The 25,141-nt window shown below is 36.2% G+C and overlaps 7 protein-coding genes and 1 long non-coding RNA gene across 12 annotated transcripts; 7 read left to right on the top strand and 1 right to left on the bottom strand.

Moving 5' to 3' along the window:
• The first annotated feature begins 2,121 nt into the window (after positions 1 to 2,121).
• On the top strand, positions 2,122 to 4,582 carry LOC111479429 (chitinase-like protein 2). Its single transcript, XM_023124098.1, has 3 exons — positions 2,122 to 2,692; positions 2,777 to 2,936; positions 3,921 to 4,582. The coding sequence occupies exons 1-3, from the start codon at positions 2,284 to 2,286 to the stop codon at positions 4,336 to 4,338; spliced, it is 987 nt and encodes a 328-aa protein (XP_022979866.1). The 5' UTR covers positions 2,122 to 2,283; the 3' UTR covers positions 4,339 to 4,582.
• Positions 4,583 to 6,285: 1,703 nt separating this feature from the next.
• On the top strand, positions 6,286 to 9,700 carry LOC111479361 (acetate/butyrate--CoA ligase AAE7, peroxisomal-like). Its single transcript, XM_023123971.1, has 3 exons — positions 6,286 to 6,608; positions 7,591 to 8,181; positions 8,599 to 9,700. Exons 1-3 carry the CDS (start codon positions 6,393 to 6,395, stop codon positions 9,493 to 9,495), a joined length of 1,704 nt encoding a protein of 567 aa, XP_022979739.1. The 5' UTR covers positions 6,286 to 6,392; the 3' UTR covers positions 9,496 to 9,700.
• A 212-nt stretch (positions 9,701 to 9,912) lies between these two features.
• On the top strand, positions 9,913 to 11,681 carry LOC111479518. 3 transcript variants are annotated; one of them, XM_023124221.1, is made up of 6 exons: positions 9,913 to 10,066; positions 10,136 to 10,198; positions 10,359 to 10,406; positions 10,594 to 10,659; positions 10,757 to 10,825; positions 11,209 to 11,681. In XM_023124221.1, the coding sequence occupies exons 1-6, from the start codon at positions 10,007 to 10,009 to the stop codon at positions 11,263 to 11,265; spliced, it is 363 nt and encodes a 120-aa protein (XP_022979989.1). In that variant the 5' UTR covers positions 9,913 to 10,006; the 3' UTR covers positions 11,266 to 11,681. The 3 variants fall into 3 exon arrangements, with proteins under 3 accessions (XP_022979989.1, XP_022979990.1, XP_022979991.1); XM_023124222.1 differs by lacking the exon at positions 11,209 to 11,681 and adding an exon at positions 10,959 to 11,147; XM_023124223.1 differs by having other exon boundaries at positions 9,924 to 10,029.
• LOC111479536 lies at positions 11,678 to 12,605 on the bottom strand. Its single transcript, XR_002717659.1, has 2 exons — positions 12,555 to 12,605; positions 11,678 to 12,303 (listed from the first exon to the last, which is right to left on the bottom strand). It is a non-coding gene; the product is annotated as an uncharacterized LOC111479536 (long non-coding RNA).
• Positions 12,606 to 13,779: 1,174 nt separating this feature from the next.
• LOC111479453 (transcription factor MYB111-like) lies at positions 13,780 to 15,683 on the top strand. 2 transcript variants are annotated; one of them, XM_023124132.1, is made up of 3 exons: positions 13,780 to 13,971; positions 14,432 to 14,561; positions 14,942 to 15,683. In XM_023124132.1, the coding sequence occupies exons 1-3, from the start codon at positions 13,839 to 13,841 to the stop codon at positions 15,510 to 15,512; spliced, it is 834 nt and encodes a 277-aa protein (XP_022979900.1). In that variant the 5' UTR covers positions 13,780 to 13,838; the 3' UTR covers positions 15,513 to 15,683. The 2 variants fall into 2 exon arrangements, with proteins under 2 accessions (XP_022979900.1, XP_022979901.1); XM_023124133.1 differs by having other exon boundaries at positions 14,957 to 15,683.
• A 494-nt stretch (positions 15,684 to 16,177) lies between these two features.
• Positions 16,178 to 18,403, top strand: LOC111479460. The gene is made up of 3 exons (XM_023124139.1): positions 16,178 to 16,453; positions 16,946 to 17,199; positions 17,969 to 18,403. The coding sequence occupies exons 1-3, from the start codon at positions 16,307 to 16,309 to the stop codon at positions 18,360 to 18,362; spliced, it is 795 nt and encodes a 264-aa protein (XP_022979907.1). The 5' UTR covers positions 16,178 to 16,306; the 3' UTR covers positions 18,363 to 18,403.
• A 423-nt stretch (positions 18,404 to 18,826) lies between these two features.
• LOC111479365 (heparanase-like protein 1) lies at positions 18,827 to 21,191 on the top strand. Of its 2 annotated transcripts, none has more exons than XM_023123982.1 (8): positions 18,827 to 19,164; positions 19,245 to 19,465; positions 19,555 to 19,703; positions 19,772 to 20,008; positions 20,097 to 20,286; positions 20,372 to 20,497; positions 20,578 to 20,677; positions 20,779 to 21,191. In XM_023123982.1, the coding sequence occupies exons 1-8, from the start codon at positions 18,949 to 18,951 to the stop codon at positions 21,136 to 21,138; spliced, it is 1,599 nt and encodes a 532-aa protein (XP_022979750.1). In that variant the 5' UTR covers positions 18,827 to 18,948; the 3' UTR covers positions 21,139 to 21,191. The 2 variants fall into 2 exon arrangements, with proteins under 2 accessions (XP_022979750.1, XP_022979751.1); XM_023123983.1 differs by having other exon boundaries at positions 20,890 to 21,191.
• A 1,754-nt stretch (positions 21,192 to 22,945) lies between these two features.
• Positions 22,946 to 24,336, top strand: LOC111479506 (GATA transcription factor 15-like). The gene is made up of 3 exons (XM_023124206.1): positions 22,946 to 23,407; positions 23,496 to 23,642; positions 23,747 to 24,336. The coding sequence occupies exons 1-3, from the start codon at positions 23,387 to 23,389 to the stop codon at positions 24,023 to 24,025; spliced, it is 447 nt and encodes a 148-aa protein (XP_022979974.1). The 5' UTR covers positions 22,946 to 23,386; the 3' UTR covers positions 24,026 to 24,336.
• Positions 24,337 to 25,141: the final 805 nt, after the last annotated feature.

The raw sequence follows: 25,141 nt of genomic DNA on the forward strand, positions 1-25,141 counted from the left end.
TAATAATAATAATAATAAATTTTAAATTTTTCTATTATTCGCACCTGAGTTATGTTCATATTATCCGTTATGTTCTAATTTTTTTTATAGCTATTTTTAAAACGTACGAATTTTTTAATTATTATTACTAAAATATTTATTTATCTAAACTGAGACAGATATATTGACGTTTAGTCAAAATTTTGAATCTAAAAAGATGTCTATTTTAATGAATATATATATAAAATAAAATTTCAATCTTGTCCAAATCCGAAGGAGATATAAAGACCCCTAGGGATCATGCACTGGATCCATCCAACCTGGAGTCCAATGTATAATCCTGCATGATCTCAAATGTTATCAGTTTCGGTATATAGACCAAATGATACGATGAATCACAAGGTCCCCTAAAGGCAAGTTGTTTTCGACGATTTCCGACATGAGCGTGGTGGTCCGTGCGAGATTGCTGTTAAAACCCCATTTTTTTAGAGGTATAGGTTTGGGATAGGGTCGGGGTTCATCATATTGAAAAGTGGCATGACTTGGCAACCCGGATAAGGCGTCATCTTCCCTACATAACCAACTCTCCCTTCAAACACTATAAAGGATAGGTGATTGAGTTTCCAATAATACGACTCAGTAACAGATCGCTTCTTCCAAAATACGCCCTGTTCGTTCCGATCGCTGGAAGCAAAGGTTATTCCAATCCCGACTTTTGTGTTGATTTAATTGATAAAAAAAATATAAATATAAGAACCATAATGTATAAATAAACTAAGTTTATTAAGGAAAAAAATCCAAATAGAATAAGTAAAAGATTTGATGAGGAAAAAAAAAGAAGATTTTATTTGAAATGACCATTTTGGTCATGGTAAGAGGGTAAAATAACGAAAGTGGCATTGGAATTGGACTTGGAGAGTCGTCGAGAAAAACCACGCGCTTTCTTTTCAGGATCAAATCAAAATCGGAAGCGAGTCATTGGGAGGTGGCATGGGGCCCACTCTCCATGGATTATGCTGGAGACTTGCTCGCACGTGAGGAGGGTAATTGGCAGTTTGGCACGTGGGATTTTAGAGAAGAGGACAGGATGAAAAATCCCTCCAATCATTGGTGGCCATTCACATGATTTGAAGAATTAATGAGTGATTGTTTTTGTAAAAATTATTAAAACAGTTATGGATTTGTTTTTTTATATATTATTTGAAAATGTTGTTGGAATTTTTTTTTATAAATTTATTATTTTATATTATAAATTCCATTTCATTTTTTATATTTAATATTATATATATATATATATATATATATATATATATATATATATAACAGTCGATCACCGCTAGTATATATTGTCTTCCTTTGACTTTCACTTTCGGGCTTTACGTCTCATATGAAAGTTTTTCATACCCTTATAAATGATGGTTTGTTCTCCTCCTCAATCAATGGGACACCACAAAACACTTTTATATATGTGTTTATATGTGATAGTTGGTCGTATTATTCAAACGTTTTTTTTAAATAATAATAATAATAATTGATATAACCGATAAAAAATATTATTTATTTATGTGAAATTATGATGTTATTTTCATGTTTAGTACAGTTATTCGATTCTCATACACAAATTTGTTCGGATATCTTAAACAAAATCTTGAACCAAACGACTTCTGATTCTGGAGGGGACCCAATATGTCGCTTTCAACGTTGTATAAATTAATTATTGTATATTTTCAAACTAAAACTCAAAGTCATATTAATAATCATACTCGCTGACATAGTCTATATTATTATAATTCAATTATACGGTATACATTTATATTTATATTTTTATTATTTTGGAAAACTTGGTGAAATAATGGCAATTTAATTATATTTTTGGTCTTCAAATAATTAAAATTTATTTCAATTGTAATTTTATATAATATAGGCTTTTTATTTCATAGGTTGGGTCAAATTTGCAATATCGAAAAGAATTGGGCCTCTCTTGCAATTGATGGCAACATCTTTTTGGACCAAACAAACCGGCCCAAAAGCCGTTTGCATCGATCTGTTCGTTTCATCTTTTAGGAGCAGCGGTAGAAGCAATCGATCTGTTCGTTTCATCTTCAAGTTTGCATCGCTTGCAAATTACTCTAAGAAGTAGGAGAAGAAACTTGAAGATTTTTGGAAAAATTGCAGCATCACAACACTCTTCCTTCTCCAACTCTGACAAATCTGTTCCTCCTAATCAAGCTGTAATTTCATTTTCCATCGCTTTCCCTCTCAAATGAAGCAATTCCGGTTTTCCCCTTTTAAAATCTCTCTTCCATGCCTTCGTTTCTTCACCATACAATGGAATCGAAACGCTTGTTCTTGGTTCTGCTTTTGTTTCTGGCTGCGATCGTCGTGATTGGAGATAATTCTGAATCCTCCGTCAAGCCATTGGTGAAGATTGTGAGGGGGAAGAAGGTCTGTGACAAAGGGTGGGAGTGTAAAGGCTGGTCGGAGTATTGCTGTAATCAGACCATTTCTGATTACTTTCAGACCTATCAATTTGAGAATCTGTTCTCCAAGCGGAACTCTCCGGTTGCCCATGCTGTAGGGTTTTGGGATTATCGATCTTTCATTACGGCGGCGGCTTTGTTCCAGCCGCATGGATTCGGTACCACCGGAGGGAAGCTTATGGGGATGAAGGAAATTGCTGCTTTTTTCGGTCATGTTGGCAGCAAAACCACTTGTAAGCTTCTTCATCTTCTTCTTTTGGTTCTTGGTTTTCTGTGTGTGGATTCTCATACAGGGAAATTTTGATTGAATCTTTCAGGTGGGTATGGAGTGGCGACTGGAGGTCCATTGGCATGGGGTCTGTGCTACAACAAGGAGCTGAGCCCTGATAAATTGTACTGTGATGAATATTACAAGCTTACTTATCCCTGTACTCCTGGAGTTTCTTACCATGGGCGTGGTGCCTTGCCCATCTACTGGTATGTCTGCTCTGCTGCATCATCAATATCCAAATATACTCTGATGGTTGTATTTTCAGATTTTGAATTTTGGTTTTTGGTTTTTTCTTTATTTCCATTGTTACCATGAACTAAATAGCATGCTCATCTGATAAACTTGGGTAGATTTAGCATGTTATGGTAGACAAGTAACAGAGAAAAATGGACGGGCAATCGAATAAAATTAAGAAGCTGCTTCAAAACGATAGGAGTTTTCTCAAATCATGTGGAGAATTCATAGCATCACAATTCAAAAGTTGGGAATGTGAATGAAGTTGAACTAAATAGATCCAAAGTTTATGAACTTAATCTGAACTAAGCTTTTATTCAATAGTAACAGCCCAAACACACCCAAACACACGCTAGTATATATTGTCCTCTTTAGACTTTTCCTTTCGGACTTTCTCTCAAGATTTTTAAAACGCGTCTACTAGGGAGAGGTTTTCACACCCTTATAAAGAATGCTTCGTTACCCTCTCCAACCGAGGTGGGATTTCACAATTCACCCTCCTTCAACACCCAGCATGGTCGATGACACTTCTTGGCACACCGCCTCGTGTCCACCCCCTTCAGGGCTCAGCTTCCTCGCTGGCACATCACCTAGTGTCTGGCTCTGATACGATTTGTAACGGCCCAAGCCCACCGCTAGCAAATATTGTCCTCTTTGAGTTTTTCCTTTCGGGCTCCCCCTCGAGGTTTTTAAAACGCATCTACTAGGGAGAGGTTTCCACACTCTTATAAATAATGTTTCGTTCCCCTCTCCAACCGACGTGGGATCTCACAATCATCCACCCCCTTAGGGCCCAACGTCCTTACTGACACTCGTTTCTATCTCCAATCGATGTGGGATCTCATGGTTGTGAGAGACTTAAAGTGAATATGACTGTAAATAGTTCATAGACCAAATTTGTAGTTGAACTTTGATTGGACTATCTTGTGGTGAATCTGGGATTTTCTCATGAACAGGAACTACAACTATGGAAAGACAGGAGAAGCCTTGAATGTTAATCTGTTGGACCATCCAGAGTACATTGAAGACAATGCCACTCTAGCATTTCAGGCTGCAATTTGGAGGTGGATGACCCCAGTGAAGAAGAACCAGCCCTCAGCCCATGATGTATTTGTAGGCAAATGGAAACCCACCAAGAATGACACACTGGCCAAGCGACTCCCTGGGTTTGGCACGACCATAAACATCCTCTATGGCGATGCTGCGTGTGGCCAGGGTGAAGTTGACTCCATGAACAACCCCATCTCACATTACTTGCATTACCTCGACCTGATGGGCGTTGGCCGAGAAGAAGCCGGACCCCATGAAGTCCTCAGCTGCGCCGAGCAGGAACCTTTCGAGTCGTCATCTTCCTCGTCCTCGTCGTCTTCGTAAGGTTTGTCTTTGTCTCCATCAACTCATTCTTGATCTGATTCTCTCTGGGGAATGTAAGAATATCAATAATTGGATTGGAAACTAAGATGTTTTGTGATGTATAAAGCTATTAAATTGAAGGGAAAGAAAGAAAAGAAGATATATATGCATACTTTTTGTGCGAGTTCTCACTGTGTATATATCTAAATGATGTTGATTCATTTTCCCTTCTGTTTGTTATAAATTTTGATGTTTCATTTGAGTTTCTGTATTGTTGTGTTCTTCAAGTTTGGAATGCGAACCATTTGAGTAACATAGATACATATTACATAAACATATTGCATTTTATATTGTGTTGTTGTGTTTCTTTTGCTGAGTCTTTGATTTCAAGCTGAAACCAAAGAGATATAAGAAATTCTTTACGATCGTGACTAATGTCTCGCATTTACTAAAAAAGAACAAGAGCGAACGAAAGCGTGAGTAGATGTTGTCTTTTTTGGACTTTCCCTTGATGTTTTTTAAAACGTGGAGAGATTTCCACACCCTTATAACTCTTATAAAGAATGTTTTGTTCCCCTCTCCAACCGATGTGGGATAACGTCATGTCCAACATAGATAAAAAATGTTTGTCGTAAAGGTGTTCAAAAGATCACTTCGAGTTGGGTGGATTGTTTTCAAGAAACAATTGGTTTTGTTTGGTTATATATATAAAAGCTTTTCACTTTCAAGCTTCACACTTAATCTCGTGCTTTTTATCTTGAATTGATCGACAATACAGAGTCTACAATCTCTTTTCCTCCACGTCTCATTGTCTTTGCATCTCACTATTGCTTATGTCCCGTTGTCCATCTCTCCTCTCTTAGTGACGCATCCATCACTCCTCATTCTCCCCCTTCTACATGTTTCATATTTTGTTGAGTCGTTGCTTGTCGAGCTGTCCTACACATTTAAAGAGAAAATAAATTAACAAATTTGAAAGAGAAAATAAATGAACAAATTTGAAGTGTCTACCCGAACATCAAATTAAAATTTCAAATATGTTTAAAAAAGTATACCCGTCGATCTTATACTGTATACATTTAAAATCTTACCGATTTTATTATTTTGTCCCGTTAATTTAAATGGTTAAAACTATCCATTTTTAAAGATAATTAAAAAGGACTAGATTACCATAATTGAAATTGTCCAAGGTGGTGGTGACAAGACACTTATCGCAAATTTAATCCATTAACCAATGCTTCCACATAATTGTTTATCCATGGTCAACAACTGTATTTATATAATAATAATAATAATAAAAGTTGATTATTAAATAATTAAATGTTTATAAAATTGATAAATTATAAATAAAAAACAACTTCAAAATGTCATCAATTATTTAACTTTTATATACTTATTAAATTTAATTTTGAAATATATTTATACATGTATAACAAATTTCGATATGCAAATTAACCCTCGAATAAAAATTAATTCTCACAAATTTTTAATAAAATATTAATTATAGCATTATTGAAAATTTAAAAATATTTTTAAAATAGAAAGTTTAGAGATATTTATAATAATTTTGCCAAAAATTTAATACATTTTGATAAGGGAATGAAATAAATTAATTAAAAAGTTGAGGTAATGTAATTTTTCGTTATTTACAATTATTTATTTGTCAATAAATATAATTATCTTATAATAATCGTGCAAGCCTTTAATAATGAAATAAATTTAATGTATTTTTATGGGAAGGTTATATTATGGTTTCTCCCTAATCTTATAACGTATTATATAAATAATAATAATTAAAAATAAATAAACACAGGCACTAACAATACGGCAGTCGCGGTAAATGGCCAGAAAAGGATAATCTGATTAATCGCACAGTCAAAACCTCTGGACTTTTGCCAGCCGTCCGATGTGTTCTCTCTCTACAGTTCCCGGTGACATATATATATATATTTATACATACATACCTTTGCTTTACCGCTGTTCTCACATTACAGCCCCGTCTGTCATTTGTTGCTAGAGAGAGAAGCACAGAGACCCAAGAGAAGGCGAGAGCTAGAGGAACTCGTTGTGGAGCCATGGCCGGAGTCAGAGACATCGACGATCTGCCGAAGAACGACGCCAACTACACCGCCTTGACGCCGCTGTGGTTTCTCGAGAGAGCCGCGTTGATTCATCCTTCCAGATTATCGGTCGTCCACGGATCTCGCCGCTACAACTGGCTTCAGACTTACCAACGCTGCCGTCGTTTAGCTTCGGCTATTTCGAACATTTCCATCGGTGCTGGAGACACGGTACTTCTCGTTTCTTTCTATGTTTTTTTTTTCCATTTTTGACGTTTGTTAACTGTCGCTGCGAGAGTGATTCTTATGACTGACCTCACGTTGGCTGTTTTCGGTGAAATATCCGGAATCGGTGAGTGGAAAGTAATTGCAGGATGAATCGGTTTTTTTTTTTTTTTTTTTTTGAAAAAATAAAAGATAAAGAAAATTTACATCAAAAACTGAGAAATAAATAAGAACTAATAAATTGAAGAGAACAAATAGATTTCACCTTACAAAATCCAATGAGATGGGGAGAGGAGATAGGAGACCAATGTTGGAGATACAAGCCTTTTTGTTCAAAAGACTTGAGCATACTTCACTGTTAGAAAATCTTATGTCCTCGGAGAGATCTTTAGTTTACTTTGTAATTATCAATTTTTATTCATAAAATGAATGGATGAAGATACATTACATGTATATAATCCCAAATCTTTACGNACTGCATTAGATTCCAAATATGAATACGTTTCTGGCATAAAGTGATGAAGTGTTTGGTTGGAATTTTAACCTTGTCCTATTTACTCTATGATGTGGAAATCGTGAAGTTTGTAGGCTTGTTTCGGGGTTGAATCTTCTGGTATTTGATGACTCCTAATATTTGATTACTGAACTCTCTGTGTGGCTGTAATCGTGTTAATTATTTTGGAAATTCATCATGAAATTCTTTAGGATTGCGCTACAAATAGTCGATAGCGTTTAATGCATGTTCCTTTGGAGTTCTCATCTTGACTTGCGGAAATTTCAAGAATTCCAATTATGCCTCGCTATTTAGAGAGCAGATTCAATTAAATTACCTTCACATAAACTTCTCTGGCGCAGAATCCCGAGGATTCTGTAATCTGTCTGATATGTTATCCTGGAAGTTCATTAGTTTTAAAGTCTATTTGAAAGGTTAATTGGGCGATTTATTGATTGTAACTGAATGAAAACTGATTGGTGATATTGTATTTAGGTAGCAATAATTGCACCAAATATTCCGGCTATCTATGAAGCTCATTTTGGAGTTCCCATGTCTGGAGCTGTTCTGAACTGTGTTAATATTCGTCTAAATGCACAAACAATTTCATTTCTTCTTGGTCACTCGTCATCTGCAGTTGTTATGGTGGATCAAGAGTTTTTTCCCTTAGCAGAAGAAGCTTTAAAAATCCTAGCTCAAAACGGCCATGGCCATTACAAGCCACCACTTCTAATTGTAATTGGTGATGAAAGCTGTGATCCGGAGGCACTCAAATATGCTTTATCAAAAGGGGCCATTGAATACGAAAAATTCTTGGAAACAGGCAATCCCGAGTATGCTTGGAAATCACCAGAGGATGAGTGGCAGAGCATTACTCTAGGCTATACGTCTGGTACAACTGCAAGTCCTAAAGGGGTGGTTTTGAGCCACCGAGGGGCATATCTCATGTCTTTGAGTGCAGGCTTAGTGTGGGGGATGAATGAGGGAGCTATATATCTTTGGACTCTTCCAATGTTCCATTGCAATGGTTGGTGCTACACTTGGGCACTGGCTGCTCTCTGTGGAACAAGTATATGTCTCCGGCAGGTATTAATAAGATTTTTTTTTTCTGAAGCAATTTATGCTTATTGAATAGTCCTAGTATGATAAATTCAAACGACAATAGATTGAAGATTATTAACGGAAACATTAACAAGGTTTTGAAATTAAAATGGAAGGTTATTTTGAACTCATTCTCATTCATTCAATGGAAACCTGGTGAGTGCCTACGCCTGATGCTGTGATGCAATAAGCTTCCACTTCGAGGTTGCTCATCATTGTTGTGACCCATCATCAGGCGATAAAGCTCTTTCCCCTTGATAAATTAAATGATGGCAAATTTTTGTGCTTTCTAGATGAATATCCCCATAAAAGTGGGTTTCCTGGCTTCTAATTCCTGTAGAACATATTCCATGTTAACATTCTTATTGATAGCAACTTTTTCCTTTTTGATTGTCGGTACAGGTCACAGCCAAGGCAGTTTATTCAGCCATAGCCGAACATAAAGTAACACACTTCTGTGCTGCACCCGTTGTTCTTAATACTATTGTTAATGCTCCTAAAGGAGATACCATCCTTCCCCTTCCTCATGTTGTCCATGTAATGACAGCCGGAGCAGCTCCACCTCCTCCTGTATTATACGCAATGTCACAGAAGGGCTTTCGGATCACTCACACCTATGGCCTATCTGAAACTTATGGTCCTTCAACAGTATGTGCATGGAAGCCAGAGTGGGACTCACTGCCTCCAGAAGCCCAAGCGCGAATGAATGCTCGTCAAGGCGTACGGTACGCTGCATTGGAGGGTCTAGACATCGTGAACACTCAGACAATGCAACCAGTTCCATCTGATGGAAAAACTGTTGGAGAGATTGTAATGCGTGGGAATGCTGTTATGAAAGGGTACTTAAAGAACCCAAAAGCCAACAAAGAGGCATTCGCCAATGGCTGGTTTCACTCAGGTGATCTTGGCGTGAAACATCCAGATGGCTACATAGAAATAAAAGACAGGTCAAAGGATATCATCATTTCTGGAGGTGAGAACATAAGCAGTGTGGAGATAGAGAACATTCTCTACCAGCACCCGGCGATACTGGAGGTGTCTGTCGTCGCTCGAGCAGATAAACGGTGGGGTGAATCTCCTTGTGCTTTCGTGACGTTGAAGTCAAAGGTAGATAAGGGAAACGAGCAGCGAATGGGTGAGGATATAATGAAGTTTTGCAAGTCGAAGATGCCAGCTTATTGGGTTCCAAAATCTGTTGTATTTGGTGAGCTACCAAAAACAGCTACTGGGAAGGTTCAAAAGCATCTGCTGAGAGCCAAAGCCAAGGAGATGGGACCTGTAAAGACCAGCAAGTTGTAATCAGCTTTGCCTCTAAACGTAACTCAGTTTGTTTACACAGATCAGAAGCAAAGTTTATATATATATATATATATATAGTTCTTAGAATGCTTCATTATAAACCAAGCTTTTTAATTCGTCAATAGTTTGTAAATTAAACGGAGTTTGTGCTTGTGACTAACGGATTGAATGTTGACACGTGGGAAAGGAACGTTTTGTGTGGGTTTCTGTTGGATTGACGCCTAACCTTACCCATACGAGGCAGGAACGATACTTGAGTTTGAGTGTGCTTAGGGGAGAGAGAGGGAGAAAGATGAGAAGGAGTAGTGGTAAACGTATCTTTGATATTAATATTCTTATCTTAACCCTTTCACTCTTTAATCTCTCCCTTTCCTCCCTCCTCAAGCTACTTTCTCTCTCTCTCCTTATAAATTGGTGACCTATTTCCATTGGTTCCACACAAAATCCTTCATGAAACCCCTTCTCTCTCTCTCTCTCTTCCTCTCATGTTTTTGAGTAAATTTGCAGAGAAATGGAAGATTTCAATGGTTTAGGGTATGGGGACACCTTCTCTTCACCCCATGATCAACAGGTAACTTTTCCCACTTTTTTACTTTTAACCCTGGGTTAAACAAATATTATTTTCTTTTTAATTTTACAGCCAATGTCCGGGGGGAGTAAGTACGGAGGTTTGGTGCCAAGGAAGAAGCCCTTGATCTCAAAGGTCCATTAACTAACTTAAACTCCTTTTTATTTTATTCATAATTTTAAATTACAATATATAAATAAAATTATGAATTTTGACTGTCTCTAAATTTTTAAACTTTAACATAAAAATTCAATTTATATTTTAAATAAGAGTGAAAAGTGGTGTTTGGATGCAGGATAAGGAAAGAGCGTTCTTTGATTCAGCGGACTGGGCCTTATGCAAGGTGATTCCATAAACCGAATAAGAATAACACATCTTCTTGTGCCCAAACATATTTTCTTATCTCAGGCATAAGAATATGGGCTGGCCCATGTTTCATGAGCCTTGGCCCACTCATATAAAATTAATTAATTAATTAATTTGATGAATTTTTTTATTTTATTTTGTGGGTATTAATATGAAAATTAAAGCAAGGGGCTGGTGGAGGGCATCATGAAACAATGGCAATGGTGGAGACTCTGCGACCCAAATTACAGGTAACCTCGCCTTAAATAATAATAATAATCATAATAAATTTTATTATTAAATTAGCGTAATATGTTAATTAATGGAAATTAATTTTATAATTTGCAGAGAACCCAACGCCAGCAGCTTCCTCCTCGGCGACCCGCTTGCACCTCGGGACAAGACAACCTTGTACCGGTAAAATATATACTAAATTTATTTTATTTTATTTATTTATTCTTATATATTTCCTTTAAATAATTAGAAATATTATTGAATGTTTTATTTTATTTTATATTTTTAATTTAATTTTAGCTTATTGTTTTTGCAGGAAGATTGATATTTATATTTCCATTAAATAATTAAAATGACGTTGGAGCTTACTTCGTTGCCTTTATTTATTTTTATTATTATTATTTTTATTTTTTGCGATTGTCTTTTTCTTCCATGATTAGCTGAAAGGAAATGTGTAAATAAGCAATTTATTTAGTAATTTTATGGGTTTATATTTTCTTGAGAAGCGTTTTTTAAATTATTAATAAATTATGATTTTTTCCACTTTTTTTTTTTTAATAATTTAGAAAGGTAGGAGAATATCGAAGCCATTAAATTTAGATTTCAAATCCCATTTCGTGTGAGATCTCATATCGGTTGAAGAGGGGATCAAAGCGTTTTTTAAAAGGGTGTGAAAACTTCTCCCTAGTTGACGCGTTTTAAAATCATGAGGTTGACAACGTTACATAACGGGTTAAAGCAGACAATATCTGATGAGTTTGAGCTGTTACAAATGGTATCAAAGATAGACATCAGATGGTGTGCCAGTAAAGACGCTAGGCCCTCAAGGGAGGTGGAGAAGCCCAAAAAGGACAACAGTGGGCAGTGTGCCAACGAGGACACTGGGCATCCAGGGATGGATTGTGAGAAGGGAACCAAATATTTCTTATAAGGGCGTGAAAACCTCTTTCTAATAAATGTGTTTTAAAATCTTGAGAGAAAATCCGGGATAGAAAACCCAAAGACAATAATATCTACTAGTTATGGACTTGAGCGGTTATATTATTCTATGACACATTTATATTACTTTTAAAATATCGGGTACAACTATAAAATAAAAAATGAATGAGATGAAATAACCTTCACAAAAAAATTTAAAAAAACAAAAGAACTCGGGAGAGAATCGAATGTAAATCTAGCTTCACGACAATAAACTCAAGTCCATTCAATAAATATAATCTAAGAGTTCAAGAATAACATAAACACGAGATGAACTATCGATCTGTAGGAGGATAGTTAATACTCTCGCCGAAAATAAACTTAATGGAAGTTAATATCCCGACACCGTTAAATTCAACTGAAATTTTTGTCCCTACAAACGTTTGAATCCACAAAACTTGTCTTTAAACCAACTAAATTTTGCGGACTTCGTTTCTGAAATAAATGTAATGTCTTCTCCACATATTAAAGGATGATATTCACAGCTTCGTAACTGGCAAATCTAGCTGGCTCCTTTCTTATGATGTACTATGTTGTCTTTCGACAATGTCTACGTCGATATATTTGAACTATACACGCCAACTAAGTCGGTAACACGTTGTATCGTCGATATATTTGAAGGGTCATGATATGATTAAAAAACAACGTATTATAGTTATTCGTTTCCAATTGCAAACTTTAATCTAAAGTTAACGAGTGTGAAAATTCAAGACCCGAATGCAACTTAACCCAAATTTGTACGTTTTTAGTTTTGGATGCAATCTATGTTGAGTATTTTTGAGATGAACTCTAAGAACAGTGAACTAAAAGAGACAAAGAATCCCGTACTGAAAAAATGAAAAAAATTTGAATTATTCGTTGTATCTGTCGAATATTTTGATAAAATTAAAAGTTTAAAGTTTAAAGTAAAAATTAATATCGAGCGAAGTTTTACCGAGCCATGCATGTGAAACCATTTAATGTTTGAAGGGGGAATATAATAAATGTGGTGCTAGGTAATTTGGCCCCATGTTTATCAATTATTTTCAGACCTTTTACCTGATGGAAAGGCTCGATTTTTTTTTTTTTACTTATTTTAACAAATTTAAAACGTGTTTGTTTGGGAGAAGTTTCCACATTCTATTCTTATAAAGAATGTTTCGTTATCCACTAGAACCGATGTAGAATCTCACAATCCACTCTCTTTGGAGGTTTAGTATCTTTGATGATACACGGTCCAGTGTCTAGTTCCGATACTATTTGTAATAACCTAAACCCATTGTTAACAAATATTGTCCGTTTTGGTCCGTTACATATCGTCGTCAGCCTCACAGTTCTTAAAACGTATACGTTAGGGAGAGATTTTCACACCCTCGTAAAAAATGCTTCGTTCTCCATTTGATAGATTTCACAAATTTTCATCAATTTAATAGGTTAGGTAGAGATGGAGGAAGAAGACATAGGAGCTGCCCTTAGCTCGTTTTATGGAGCACTGCTCATTGATATCAATAAAGTCTTGATGCATTATAATAATCTATTTTGCATAATTTGGCTTTACAACATTTATGGCTTTTATATGGCCATAAATAAATTCTTATAGGGTGTCGATTTTTAGCTCACGATGTGGAATACAAATTAGTCGAAGATAATTGCTTCATCTCAATCGAGCTATACTCAAGTTGACATTCAGAACATTGATTTTAGTCAAACACTGCAGGTTCTCGATAACGTTAAAACTCATATTATATTCGTATATTAAATTAGAAAATGGATATACAAATTTTGATCGAAACCCACGACAATTTTCTTAGAGTTTAGTAATAAATAAAGTGGATATTTAAACTTTCGACATTTTAGTCGAGATTGAGTTATGCTTAAATTGACATTCAAAGTAAAAAAAGCTTTACAAGCCCTTAGCCAAAAGAGTTTTTTAACCTACAACATTTAAAACGATCTTAACAAACGAAGAACTTCTACAGATAGGTAAAATCTTTCGAAGATTTTAACTTACCACAGTAAAAGTAGGATAGAAGTCCCGAATTTCTTTTTTTACGGTATAAAATTGTCAGCTTTCATTTTTCGATTCGATAGTAGTAACTCTCACGTCACAGTCGTGACAATAAATATGGGGTTTTCCCTTCACAGCCAACCCTATAAACTTAGGGAAGCAGCTCCTCAAAGAGTTAAGTCGTTGTTGTGGTCGCCATTGTTGCTCTGATCTTTCTTTTTCTTGAGAGCTATGGGGAGATCTCCTTGCTGTGAAAAAGTGGGGCTCAGAAAGGGAAGGTGGACTGCTGAAGAAGACCACCTCTTGACTAACTATATCCGAGCCAATGGCGAAGGCTCATGGCGATCCTTGCCCAAGAATGCAGGTCAGTTCATTTTTTCACTCGAGTTTCTTAAATATTCTTGTGAGATTTCACATCGATTGGAGAGGGGAATGAAGCATTCCTTACGAGAATGTGAAAACCTCTCCCTAATAGAAGCGTTTTAAAACCGTGAGACCGATGAATATTTAATGGATCAAAACTGACAATATATACTAGCGGTGCAGTTGGACTGTTACAACTCCTTTAATCTATTTCTTTTCTTCCTCACCCTACATATGTATATTTTTTTTTTCCTTAAACTAACTGTGACAGTATATTTAAAAATTTAAGAGTATTATTGAAACTTTTGAAGACAAAATATAAAATTTAAGAATATTTTTATTAATTTAATGAAACAATTAGTTAAAGAGACACTCGAGTAAATGTTTTTTTGGTTGGTTGGTTGGTTGTCATCTTTCCTCTTCAGACATGATTTTGATACATTTGTGATATCACGCTATAGGATTGTTAAGATGCGGAAAGAGTTGCAGACTGAGATGGATTAACTATCTGAGAACAAATTTAAAGAGAGGGAACATTACACCCGAGGAAGAACAAAAGATCGTAAAGCTGCATAATGTTTTAGGCAACAGGTACTCGTTTTGAGTTTAACGGTTTTCGTGTTTTAACTGTTCTAGAAAATGACATAAAATTTTGTTCCAAAATGTAACTGTTTGATCCAAAAAAACCAATATTTGCATAAGTTTTCATGTTTTCTTTCCATTTAAGTGTTGCCCACAAGGATGCAATACTTCCCATCCCTCTTTAAATTTAAAGCCAATTAAGACTAAGGCTGTGGCAGACACCATTATTGACAACCCTCAAGTGTTCCCCTATTTTCACTCAATCTTGTCTCCCAAAATAAATAAATAGGCCCAACGAACTAAAATTAAAATTTTCGAGTATTGTTGTTATGGGTCGATGTTCGGTTTATTAGGGTTTTGAACGAAGTTTGAATTTTTGTATCATGGAGTTTATTTTATTTTAGGTGGTCTGTAATAGCGGGACATTTGCCTGGTCGAACCGACAATGAAATAAAGAATTATTGGAATTCTCATCTAAGTCGAAGAATCTACACTGTGACACGACCATCTGCCACGAAGTCTTCTTCACCGATCACTTGCCTCCTAGGGATCATTCCCGTGCCGAAGCGGAAGCGGGATGTGACGTATGGAAGAAGGGAAGAACAAGGTGGCATAGTGAAAGGAAAAGAAGAGGATGATAAAGAGGATGGCAAGACGTTGGGGAAGGAAGTGGTATTGAGGTCCATAATGGGTGATGGGGATGGGGAGAGTTTGGGACCATATGAGTGGGTTGATGGCGAAATAATGACACTAAATAATGGAATGGTGAAAGCCAGTGGGAATCAATGCATGGATGAAGATCATGGGAATGGGTATTGTTCTTCTACACCCTTTGAAAAGGATCAATGGCTGAATTGGGAGTGGGAAGAATATGGATCCATTCATGAAGGGCGTTTCGAGAAATGGGAGCTCGAGGAAATTTCGTCTTGGTTACGGGAAACGGATCAAATTGATCTTTGAAGATCCAACAAACGATTATCCGTGGTACTTAAGGTGTAAGATATAATTACAGGTTAAAACTACTTTTCGAAAGATTATTGTTCGTGGAATATATTTGTTTGTTTTCTTCTTATAATTTAAGGAACATACAATTCAACGTCATTCTATTTGTTCGTTGGGTTTACCATTATTTGCACTAATTAAGGTTGTTATGGGTTGGGTTGGGTTGGGTTAGGACTGAAGAAATATTCTTCTAGACGATTGCCAATTGAGTGTTATCTGACGCGTTCTTCCGTTTGAGCAACAAAGCCCATCGCACTAGTCTCTGCCTCAACGGATCTCGTGAGCTTAAGGCCCCTCCCCAAGCTTATTTTTCTATTTCTTCAACAAGCATGATCGAATGAGGATGATGGAAAAAGGGTTTTGTCGTCTTTTTTCCGCTTTCACCTTCGATCGCTCGGGACAAGATTGGTAAGCATACATACCTAGTTCAGCCGAGAGAGCAAAGCATAGGGGGAAAAGCTAGCTCGAAATATTTGTATCTCTATATAATAAATTTGATAACCTTTCTAAAAAATTAGGATCCATGGTTTCCCCAAAACACTTCTTTTTAAAAAAAATTAAGCAAAAAAGATCGACAAAGCTTATACTTTAGGAATCATTGGAGAATGTTATAGGTTTTAAGCAACCTTTGGTGGAAGCAATTCTGTGCGTGTTCTTGTGTTCTTTCTCTGTTCTTCAACAACACGGCTCCCATTTTGGTCATCTAAACAAGTGGAAACCGATCAATCATTCATCTCTTAGTAACAAAAACTATGGCTGTCACTCATCAGGATCTTCTTCCATGTCCAAGGAGCTCTCAATTGGGCACCAAAATGGGCACTTTTCTCATGGTTTTGACCATCTTTTGTGGCTTCTGTTGCTTCGTTCTTTGCCTCATTGCTGAGTCCACTCGTTCTCGGGTACTAAATCTCCCGACCCTTTTGACTATTTCTCGTTTTTTGAAACTTTGAATGCTTTAAATGATATGAAAAGACGACCTAGATGTCATCGTGTGCTCTGAGTTCAGTTAAGTTTGTGATAAACATTATGCTAACTCCACTTGCAAAACTTGCCAACCCGTTCGACGATATCTCGTTTTTCGATATGACGTTGTCTACTTTTAACTTTATTTTTGAATGCTTTAAATAATCTCAAAGACATGATGTCGATACCATGATAGTTAAGTTCAAATGATTATTTATGCACAAAATGATTATGTTATGATGACGATAGCGATGTTAGGTAGATAGAAATTTTAGGGTTGTTACAATATGTGTTAAATGTATGTTATCGTGTTTTAAGTCTCGCCGTGAGGATTCCAACTCAACCATATTGTCCTTCGTTATCGTAAACTTTTCGATATATGTTCTACTCGTGACGTTGTTTGCATTCTCGATAATTTATTTTCACAGGTGATATGGATGGATATAGATGAAAATAACAAGGACGGAGAAAAGAGATGCTCGTATAGCGGCAGCGGAAAGACGCCGCTGCTGTGTACGGTGAGCGCGTTTCTCGCGATGGCGGTGATGATGGTGGTGCAGCATTTGTGTGTGTTGATTGCAGTGAGTAAGTCGCCACCGCCTGCTCTCATTGCTTTGGATCCTTCTTTTGCCATTTCCAAATTGCTAACCTTTCAAGCTGCTTTCTTCTTCGTTTCAACATGGTAAGCCCCATTTTTTCCATTTACTCATATGGGTTCTTAGTTTTGTTTCCTAAAGTACTTTTCGAGTTTGATCCCGTGATTTAATATGATATCAAAATCGGAGCTCTGATGTAACAGTCTATACCCACTCCTAGTTGATATTGTTTTCTTTGGGATTCCCCTAAAAGTTTTTAAAACGTGTTTGATAGAGAGGTTTTCACTTTTATAAGGAGTGTTCCGTTCTCCTCCCCATCCAATGTGGGATCTCACAATCTACTCCCTTCACGGCCTAGAGTCCTGACTGTTACTCGTTCATTTCTTCCATCGATATGAGAACCCCACCAAATCCACCCCTTCGGAGCATAGCGTCCTTACTGGCACAGTGCCTCATATCTACCCATTTGAGGAACAACCTCCTCGCTGGCATATCACTTGGGACCTTACTCTGATACCATTTATAACAGCCTAAGTCCACCGCCAGTAGATATTGTCCTCTTTGGATTTTCCCTTTTCTTCGCTAGCAGATAGTCTGATGTCTCGCTCTAATACCATTTGTAACGGTTCAGGTCCACCGTAGAAGATGTTATCCTTTTTGGGTTTTTCTTTTCGGGCTCTCTCAAGAGAGGTTTACACACTAGTGATTCATTCTCCTCTCTCAACCAATGTATGATCTCACACCTAAATATTAAACCTTATCGTAATTTAACATGGTATCAAGACCAGAGCTCGAATTATTGTCGGACTTAAAAATTTTGAATTTTGAATCTGACAATAATTTCAACACGATTAGGATAAGTTTTGGCGTGGGAGAAATTTTGTTGTTAATTGGATTGAGTGTGGAATCCGGCCATCTAAAGAACTGGTGGACTCCAAAAGAGAGCTGTTTGGCGATCAAAGAAGGCTTATTTTCAGCCGCCGGAGTTTTTGAATTGGCGACGGTGTTCCTCGCCGCCGGGCTGTACATGACGGCGGCGCGAGCACAGAGAATGTTTGAAGAGCAAGAAAACGTGAGAAGAGAGGTGGTGGCAAGTTACCATATCCACAGTTCACCGCCGTGGACGCCGCCGCTGCAGACAATGCCGCCGGTTGGGAGAGAGGACCCTGTAATCATACAAAGCCGCCATCAACAGACTCCCTTATCGTTGCTGCTTCACACCGCCGCTTCCTGCAAACTCTCTCCTTAATTTTTTTTTTCTTTTAATTTTTTAATTTTATGAATTTTCTAATACCCATTTTTGAAGATAATAAATAATATTTGTATTTATTTTATATAATTAATTAATTTTAAATCATCAAATAATATTTTTTTAATTAAAAATTTTAACTTATTTTATTATTAGTTCATTAATTAATAATTTATATTGTTAATATATGTTACCAAATAAATATTACCCTACTTATTTATATTAATTTATAATAATAGAATAATTTAGTATATTAATATTATTATGGTAAATTAGTTTTAATGTATTATTATTTAACCATATTTGTAAAAACAATAATTTAAGAAAACCCACACTTTGTAGTAAATTTTGGCAAAAAGCACGTGCAAATAATCACTCAAACCAAACGACCCATTACATTAAGTTACGGTGGAGAATTGAAGCATATATGAACCCTAATTCCTCGAATTGTTTTCACCACTCTTTTCGTTTCTTTCTAATAATAATCTTTCGAGGGTTCTTAGGCTTCGGGAATCTTTACTTGTTGATATCTAATCTATCAGTTCGTTTGTGTAAGTTTCTTTTTCGGCACGACTTTGATTCAACGATGGAAGTCAGCCAATTTCTTTCGGTGTTTTTGTTTGTTTCCATTCCAGTTGTTCTAGCTCGAGACGTTACGAAGGGGAGAATTGTGGTTGATGGAAACACAACAGTAGCAGAAACGGATGAGAATTACATTTGTATGACTTTGGACGTTTGGCCTTTTAACGAGTGCCCTCAAATGCCTTGTGTTTGGGATGGCAATGCATCGATGCTCGTTTTGGTGAGAATTTTGGATACCCATTAACAAGAATCACATGAAAAATAGCTTTCTCTTGTAATATTCTTTTGTTTCGTTTTCAGAACTTGTCTCTCCCTACACTTACTAAAGCTGTGGAAGCTTTCGGGACTCTAAGAATTAGATTAGGAGGTACTTTGCAAGACAAATTGACTTACGATGTCGGGAGCTTCAAGGGTCATTGTCATCCATTTGAAAGGAGCAACAGTTCATTGTTTCGAATTACCGAGGGATGTTTATATATGGAAAGATGGGATGAATTGAACCAATTTTTCAACAAGACTGGGTATCGTTCTTTATTTTATCCTTTTCGGGTTGTACTTATTTTTATTGTTCGGGTCTGTAGTCCAACCACAATTTATCCTCTTTACACAGGGCGATCGTAACTTTTGGTTTGAACGCAATCTTGGGAAGGAATAACACGATAGGTAAGCAATGGGAAGGAGATTGGAACTATAGTAATGCAGAGGCACTTATTCAATACACGATGGAGAAGAATTATCAAATCAATTCATGGGAGTTCGGTATGTTGAATAATATATACTTACTACAAAGTAATTAATTATCTTGGTTGAGTTAATTCTCTTGACAGGCAATGAATTGAGCGGTTATAATAGTATCGGGGCAAGTATTACTGCTACACAATATGCAAAAGGTTTGATCAAGCTTCGAGAAATCATTGATTGTTTGTACAAAAACTCTCGACAAAAACCTTCAATCGTAGCACCTAGTGCATTTTTTGATGCCTCCTGGTATGAAGACTTTGTTAACGAAACAGGTCCGAACGTTGTTGATGTTCTCACTCATCATGTATATAATATGGGTGCAGGTTCGTCGACTATTCTATTAACTTCGTTATACGATTCATGTTCATAAACGGTAGCTTGAATATTGGGAAATTAAACTTGATTTTACAGGGAATGATACCGAGATAATTCATAGGTTTTTGGATCCTTCCTATCTTAGTCGGGAATCAAGTACATTCCAAAAGCTCGAGAATGTTGTTCAATATCATGCCCCTTGGACTGTTGCTTGGGTCGGAGAAGCTGGTGGAGTCTATGGCGGTGGCAGTCCCTATGTTTCTAATACATTTGTCGATGGTTTCTGGTAATTACTATTTTCTCCTCTTTCTTTCATTCGAATATTTGAGTTTTTTTTTCTTTTTAATAAAAACGTGGGTATGAAATAATAGGTACATAGATCAACTCGGAATGGCTGCTTTGTACAATACCAAGGTATACTGCAGACAAACTTTAGTCGGTGGACATTATGGTGTTCTCCGACCTGAAACTTTAACCCCTTCACCCGATTACTATGGGTAAGACAAACCGTTAACTATCTCTAAAACCCGTTTAGTAACGATTCTCATTGAAGTTAACATTTTGTTTGTTGTATTAGTGCACTTCTCTTTCACCGACTTATGGGTCCAGGTGTTCTCAAGGTTGACAATAACGTCTCTTCTTATTTGCGAGCTTATGCTCATTGCTCGAGAGGAAGAGTAAGAAACCCTCTTTAAAAAGATCGTTTTTTTCTCTCTACATTTTGAATATTAAAACGAATACAAATTGCAACTTATTTGAATTTATGATCTTAACTTAGACAGGTATAACCATGCTTTTTATTAATATGAGCAACCAAACTGACTTCATAATCGAGATTGAAAACCACATTAATGTGAGTTTGACGGAGAAGAAGAGTCAAATGAGACAGATCTCGAAAGGTGGAAGTATAGTATCGGATTTGGGAGCACAACGAGAGGAATACCATTTGACTCCAAGTAACGGTCTGCTTAAGAGTCCCACCGTGCTTTTGAATGGAAATGTATTGGAGGCGACAGAAGAGGGAGATTTACCGAATCTTACACCTGTTTATCGCCAGACCAACTCTTCTCTAAGTATCGCTACTTGGTCTATTTCGTTTGTTGTCGTTCCCAATTTTATAGCCCCAGGTTGCAAATGATTCGATCGCATACGCTCCTAGTGGGTCAAGCTCGTGTCGATACGTAGACTTATGTGAAGATGTTACAAACAATATCATATATGTCATATAATTTTTACATATAAGTTTTTGGGTCAATTTTCATTTATTTATTTTAATGAATGATTTTTTTTTCTTTAACAATTTATAAACTTCAACAATTATAGGGAAAACAAATTAAAGTTTAGTGGCATAATTGTAATTTATCCAAGTTTTGAGGGTAATTTTGCAAAATTCAACCCAATGTTTGAATCGGTCAACGATTAAAAGTGTTAACAAGATGGGGACTCATTCCTATGTCACTAAGAAAGTATTCTTTAAATTTTGATAAACGGGGTTGTCGATAGGGATTGTATTTCCCATCCCGTCTCACCTGTCTCCACTTTTTTGCTCACCCGTGGACATGTCTCCCCATTCGTGGAAGTGTCGAGGGAAAGAATTCCCTAAACTCGTCCCCAACCCGCCCTTAAATATGGATTCTTCAGGTGAGTTAAAACCTCAAACCTATATCTTTTCAGGTGAGCAAAAAACGTCTTATTCATTAAGCTATGTTATGCTGGAGTTGGCAAGTTTAATGTTTAATGTTTTTATGTATAAATTTTTATCGTTTCATAACTCTTAAACTCTGACATTCAAATGATATCGACGTTCGATCATCTATACTTTACGACGTATAAAAGAGATAACTTTATCGAAGTTACGTGCTATACGAGTAAGATTAATAGATTAGAATCGGGTGATTCTTATTAATAAGAGATAACATAATCTAATTTTGTTGAAATTGTGGTGGTAAGTAAGCAACTTGGTCATAACATAACCACTTTATTGAGTGGTGTTATTTCAATCACATATTTTTCCCCAAAAAAAAAAAAACACAATTTATTATTATTATTATTTTATTTTAATAGTGAAAATACAAAGTTGCCGCCCAATTCAAACATCAAAAGGTGGGCCCGCGTTGACTAATCACAAATCAGACGGTGGAGATGTAAAGTAAGTATTTAACTTCTATATCAACACCGTTCTTTATTTCTTTAACTTCCATTAATTAATTAAAGGCTAAATTTATATAACATTTAATAATTATTTATATTAATTTAGCCACTCCCTTTTTAACACTTAGAAAAGAGATTCTTTTATTTGGTCAACAACAAATTGATGCTTAGGTAGTCCACAACAAAACTTTCAAAAAGGAATTAAGTTATTATAAAGTTTTAATTATTTATTTGAATTTTTAAAAAATTAGTATTTTTTTTTTCTTCATATTTAGCCATTAAACTTATATATATATATATATATATATTATTAAATTATAAAATTTAAAAATATTGGAAAATAATAAATAATCAAAATATAAAAATGGGAGTGGCGCCCTTTTTGTTGATTTAGGGGCACATTTTGGCGGGGAGAAGGGTTTTTTTTTTTTTTTTTTTTTTTTTTTCGGAAGCTCTTCGCGATCAATGGATCGTTGTGTTTATCGTGATTTAGTTTACGAACTATTAGGTTGAGATAGAAACGATTATTATGAATTGGCAAAACAATGTGAATGGAAGCGATTCTATATCGCAACTACGTTCGTCAGTATGTTGAGCATTGTGTTATTTCGATGTGAAAACCAAGGCGTAAATGTTTGCCCTGGGGCTGCAATTTTTAGCGGAATTAATTGTCTATTTTTAGTTTGGATTTCATCAATTGTTCTATTTTTCTGGCAGCAAGGGATNAGAGAGGTAGCTAGGGTTTCTGTAGCTCGCCTTCTCTGTGTTAGATGTTTATATTTAAGATGGGATTTTCAGATCCGGTTGCGGCCAGTGCATTTGTGTCGGTTCGATTCCTATTTGATCCTTTCTTTCTCTCAAATTCTTTCCCTCTGCATTTTCCTTTCAATCTTTCGTTTTCCCTCGCAATTCTGAACCAACCCCTTTTTTCTCTCTGTTCTCCACGCTCTCTCTCGCTCTAATCTTATCTATTTCTCCCTCTCCCTTATCCGTTTCCCCCCCTTTTGTCTCCTCCATTGATTTCACTCTCTGGGTTTGATCCGTTCTTCATTCAGTCCCCTCTCTGTTCTTCGATCTCGCTTCCCCTGTTTTCCTCTGTTCTTGATCGAGGGGTTTCTTCAGTTACTCACCCATCATTTGATTCTGTGGTTTCTGATCGTTTCACTCACTACCCATTTCGAGTTTTGGGTTTTTTAAATCTGGGTTTCTCTTAGATCTCTCTAAGCAGGTGACTAATGATGGATCCGAGCGATAGAGTGAGTATTAGCCTCTGTTTTTCTCGATTCCTTCTGATTTTTTAGGCTTTTCTCTCTGGTTTCTGATCGGTGGTTGATAATGATGCAGGGATCGGAATCGGAGGACATATCCGGCAAAAACTCCGGCGGGGTTTCGTCGGAGGAGAGCATAGTGAACGAGCAGAACAAGAAGACATGTGCGGACTGTGGCACTTCGAAAACCCCTTTATGGCGAGGCGGCCCGGCTGGTCCAAAGGTGATTTGATTGATTCATTGATTGATTGATCTGAACTCTAATGAACATATCTTCTTCGTTGATCCAAATCTCTGATATCTGTTTACATCTCTGTGATTTGGCAGTCTCTTTGCAATGCGTGTGGGATCAGAAGTAGGAAGAAGAGGAGGGCAATTTTAGGGTTGAATCGAGGGGTTGTTGAGGATAAGAAGAGCAAGAAAAGCAGTAGTAATAACATTAGCCATAGTAAGCTAAGAGATAGCTTGAAACAGAGACTATTGGCTTTGGGTAGAGAGGTTTTGATGCAGAGATCCAGTGTTGAGAGGCAACGGAAGAAGTTAGGTGAAGAAGAACAAGCGGCTGTGCTTTTGATGGCTCTCTCTTATGGCTCAGTTTATGCTTGAACCCGCCGCCATTGACAGAGCAATAAGAACACAAACAAAAAAACAGCAAAATCTGACCCAGAAAGTGTATCTTCTTCATCCATTTTGTTCAAATCTTTCCCAAAAATTGAGTGAAATCCTCTTAGTTCATTATTGTTCCTCCTCCTCTCAGATCTCTTCCTTTTTTGTTGTATTAACTAACCATTGTCTTTTTGGATGTTGGAGAGTATTGAGTAATGTAGTTGTGTTGGACGAGCTGGATAATGAATTTTGTTGAACATTGTCATTGCAGATTCTTGTCTCAAATTTGAATCAAATCTTTGTTTGAAACATTTTTTGGTAACTCCTAAGTTTGTGTGTTCTTGGTGTTCATTTATTGTTCTTTGTATGATAGTGGTATTAAACAGCTGAAAATAATGAAGTGAAAAGGGAATTTGAAGCTCTAACATTTGGTGATTAAAGCATATATATTGTTTTATTTTGTTGTTCGGTTTAATGTCACCAAAGTTTCGAGGTTTACCTCGGAAAGTCGACAAATCAATACAATTGAGAGGGAACGGTTGTCTGTTCTTTGAATGGACTTCTTTCGTTCGAGAAATTTTATATTTGGGATTTCAAATTTTTTAAGAAGAGGATTTGAAGATATCATTTTCATATTTGGATTCAAAGAAAATTAAATGTTTCTCAATAACAAAAATGATACACTTATAGATGCTACATTGTCCGGTATCTGTCTCTAATAACATTTGTAAAAGTCCACCCAGTTTGCTATCAGTCACATAGTTTTGAACTGTGTCCGTTAAGAAGAGATTTTCACAAGGTTATAAATAATATTTTATTCTTTTCTCTATCCGACGTGGGATCTTACGTACGTACGAGAATCAAATAGTAAACCATCAAAATTAATAATTAAGAAAAATAATTTGAAAAAAAGAAAATAAATAAGAAATAAAAGAATTGTTATCCATAACTTTTGTGGTAGTGATGCATGGGGTGGAGAAGAAGGGGATGGATTTTTTGCATCCAATCATTTTGCTCCAAGAAACTTATCATTAGGATAATTGTCCTTCTCAACTTTTTATTTATTAAAGAAAAAAAAGGGTAATTTTCACTAACAAATAGTGTTCATAATAAACT

This window comes from Cucurbita maxima, unplaced genomic scaffold, assembly GCF_002738345.1.
Source record: "Cucurbita maxima cultivar Rimu unplaced genomic scaffold, Cmax_1.0 Cma_Scf00005, whole genome shotgun sequence".
NCBI lineage: Eukaryota > Viridiplantae > Streptophyta > Magnoliopsida > Cucurbitales > Cucurbitaceae > Cucurbita > Cucurbita maxima.

What these genes read in the sequence shown, in the direction of transcription:
- LOC111479429 (XM_023124098.1), top strand. Translation starts at nt 2,284, where the DNA reads ATGCCTTCGTTTCTTCACCATACAATGGAATCGAAACGCTTGTTCTTG. An exon ending in TGTTGGCAGCAAAACCACTT is followed by an intron (nt 2,693 to 2,776) that starts GTAAGCTTCTTC and finishes TGAATCTTTCAG; the next exon opens with GTGGGTATGGAGTGGCGACT. An exon ending in GGTGCCTTGCCCATCTACTG is followed by an intron (nt 2,937 to 3,920) that starts GTATGTCTGCTC and finishes TCTCATGAACAG; the next exon opens with GAACTACAACTATGGAAAGA.
- LOC111479361 (XM_023123971.1), top strand. Translation starts at nt 6,393, where the DNA reads ATGGCCGGAGTCAGAGACATCGACGATCTGCCGAAGAACGACGCCAAC. An exon ending in CCATCGGTGCTGGAGACACG is followed by an intron (nt 6,609 to 7,590) that starts GTACTTCTCGTT and finishes TATTGTATTTAG; the next exon opens with GTAGCAATAATTGCACCAAA. An exon ending in CAAGTATATGTCTCCGGCAG is followed by an intron (nt 8,182 to 8,598) that starts GTATTAATAAGA and finishes TTGTCGGTACAG; the next exon opens with GTCACAGCCAAGGCAGTTTA.
- LOC111479518 (XM_023124221.1), top strand. Translation starts at nt 10,007, where the DNA reads ATGGAAGATTTCAATGGTTTAGGGTATGGGGACACCTTCTCTTCACCC. An exon ending in CTTCACCCCATGATCAACAG is followed by an intron (nt 10,067 to 10,135) that starts GTAACTTTTCCC and finishes TTAATTTTACAG; the next exon opens with CCAATGTCCGGGGGGAGTAA. An exon ending in AGAAGCCCTTGATCTCAAAG is followed by an intron (nt 10,199 to 10,358) that starts GTCCATTAACTA and finishes GTTTGGATGCAG; the next exon opens with GATAAGGAAAGAGCGTTCTT.
- LOC111479453 (XM_023124132.1), top strand. Translation starts at nt 13,839, where the DNA reads ATGGGGAGATCTCCTTGCTGTGAAAAAGTGGGGCTCAGAAAGGGAAGG. An exon ending in ATCCTTGCCCAAGAATGCAG is followed by an intron (nt 13,972 to 14,431) that starts GTCAGTTCATTT and finishes ATCACGCTATAG; the next exon opens with GATTGTTAAGATGCGGAAAG. An exon ending in CATAATGTTTTAGGCAACAG is followed by an intron (nt 14,562 to 14,941) that starts GTACTCGTTTTG and finishes TGTATCATGGAG; the next exon opens with TTTATTTTATTTTAGGTGGT.
- LOC111479460 (XM_023124139.1), top strand. Translation starts at nt 16,307, where the DNA reads ATGGCTGTCACTCATCAGGATCTTCTTCCATGTCCAAGGAGCTCTCAA. An exon ending in CTGAGTCCACTCGTTCTCGG is followed by an intron (nt 16,454 to 16,945) that starts GTACTAAATCTC and finishes TTATTTTCACAG; the next exon opens with GTGATATGGATGGATATAGA. An exon ending in TTCTTCTTCGTTTCAACATG is followed by an intron (nt 17,200 to 17,968) that starts GTAAGCCCCATT and finishes CAACACGATTAG; the next exon opens with GATAAGTTTTGGCGTGGGAG.
- LOC111479365 (XM_023123982.1), top strand. Translation starts at nt 18,949, where the DNA reads ATGGAAGTCAGCCAATTTCTTTCGGTGTTTTTGTTTGTTTCCATTCCA. An exon ending in CCTTCACCCGATTACTATGG is followed by an intron (nt 20,498 to 20,577) that starts GTAAGACAAACC and finishes TTGTTGTATTAG; the next exon opens with TGCACTTCTCTTTCACCGAC. An exon ending in CTCATTGCTCGAGAGGAAGA is followed by an intron (nt 20,678 to 20,778) that starts GTAAGAAACCCT and finishes ATCTTAACTTAG; the next exon opens with ACAGGTATAACCATGCTTTT.
- LOC111479506 (XM_023124206.1), top strand. Translation starts at nt 23,387, where the DNA reads ATGATGGATCCGAGCGATAGA. An exon ending in TGATGGATCCGAGCGATAGA is followed by an intron (nt 23,408 to 23,495) that starts GTGAGTATTAGC and finishes ATAATGATGCAG; the next exon opens with GGATCGGAATCGGAGGACAT. An exon ending in GCGGCCCGGCTGGTCCAAAG is followed by an intron (nt 23,643 to 23,746) that starts GTGATTTGATTG and finishes GTGATTTGGCAG; the next exon opens with TCTCTTTGCAATGCGTGTGG.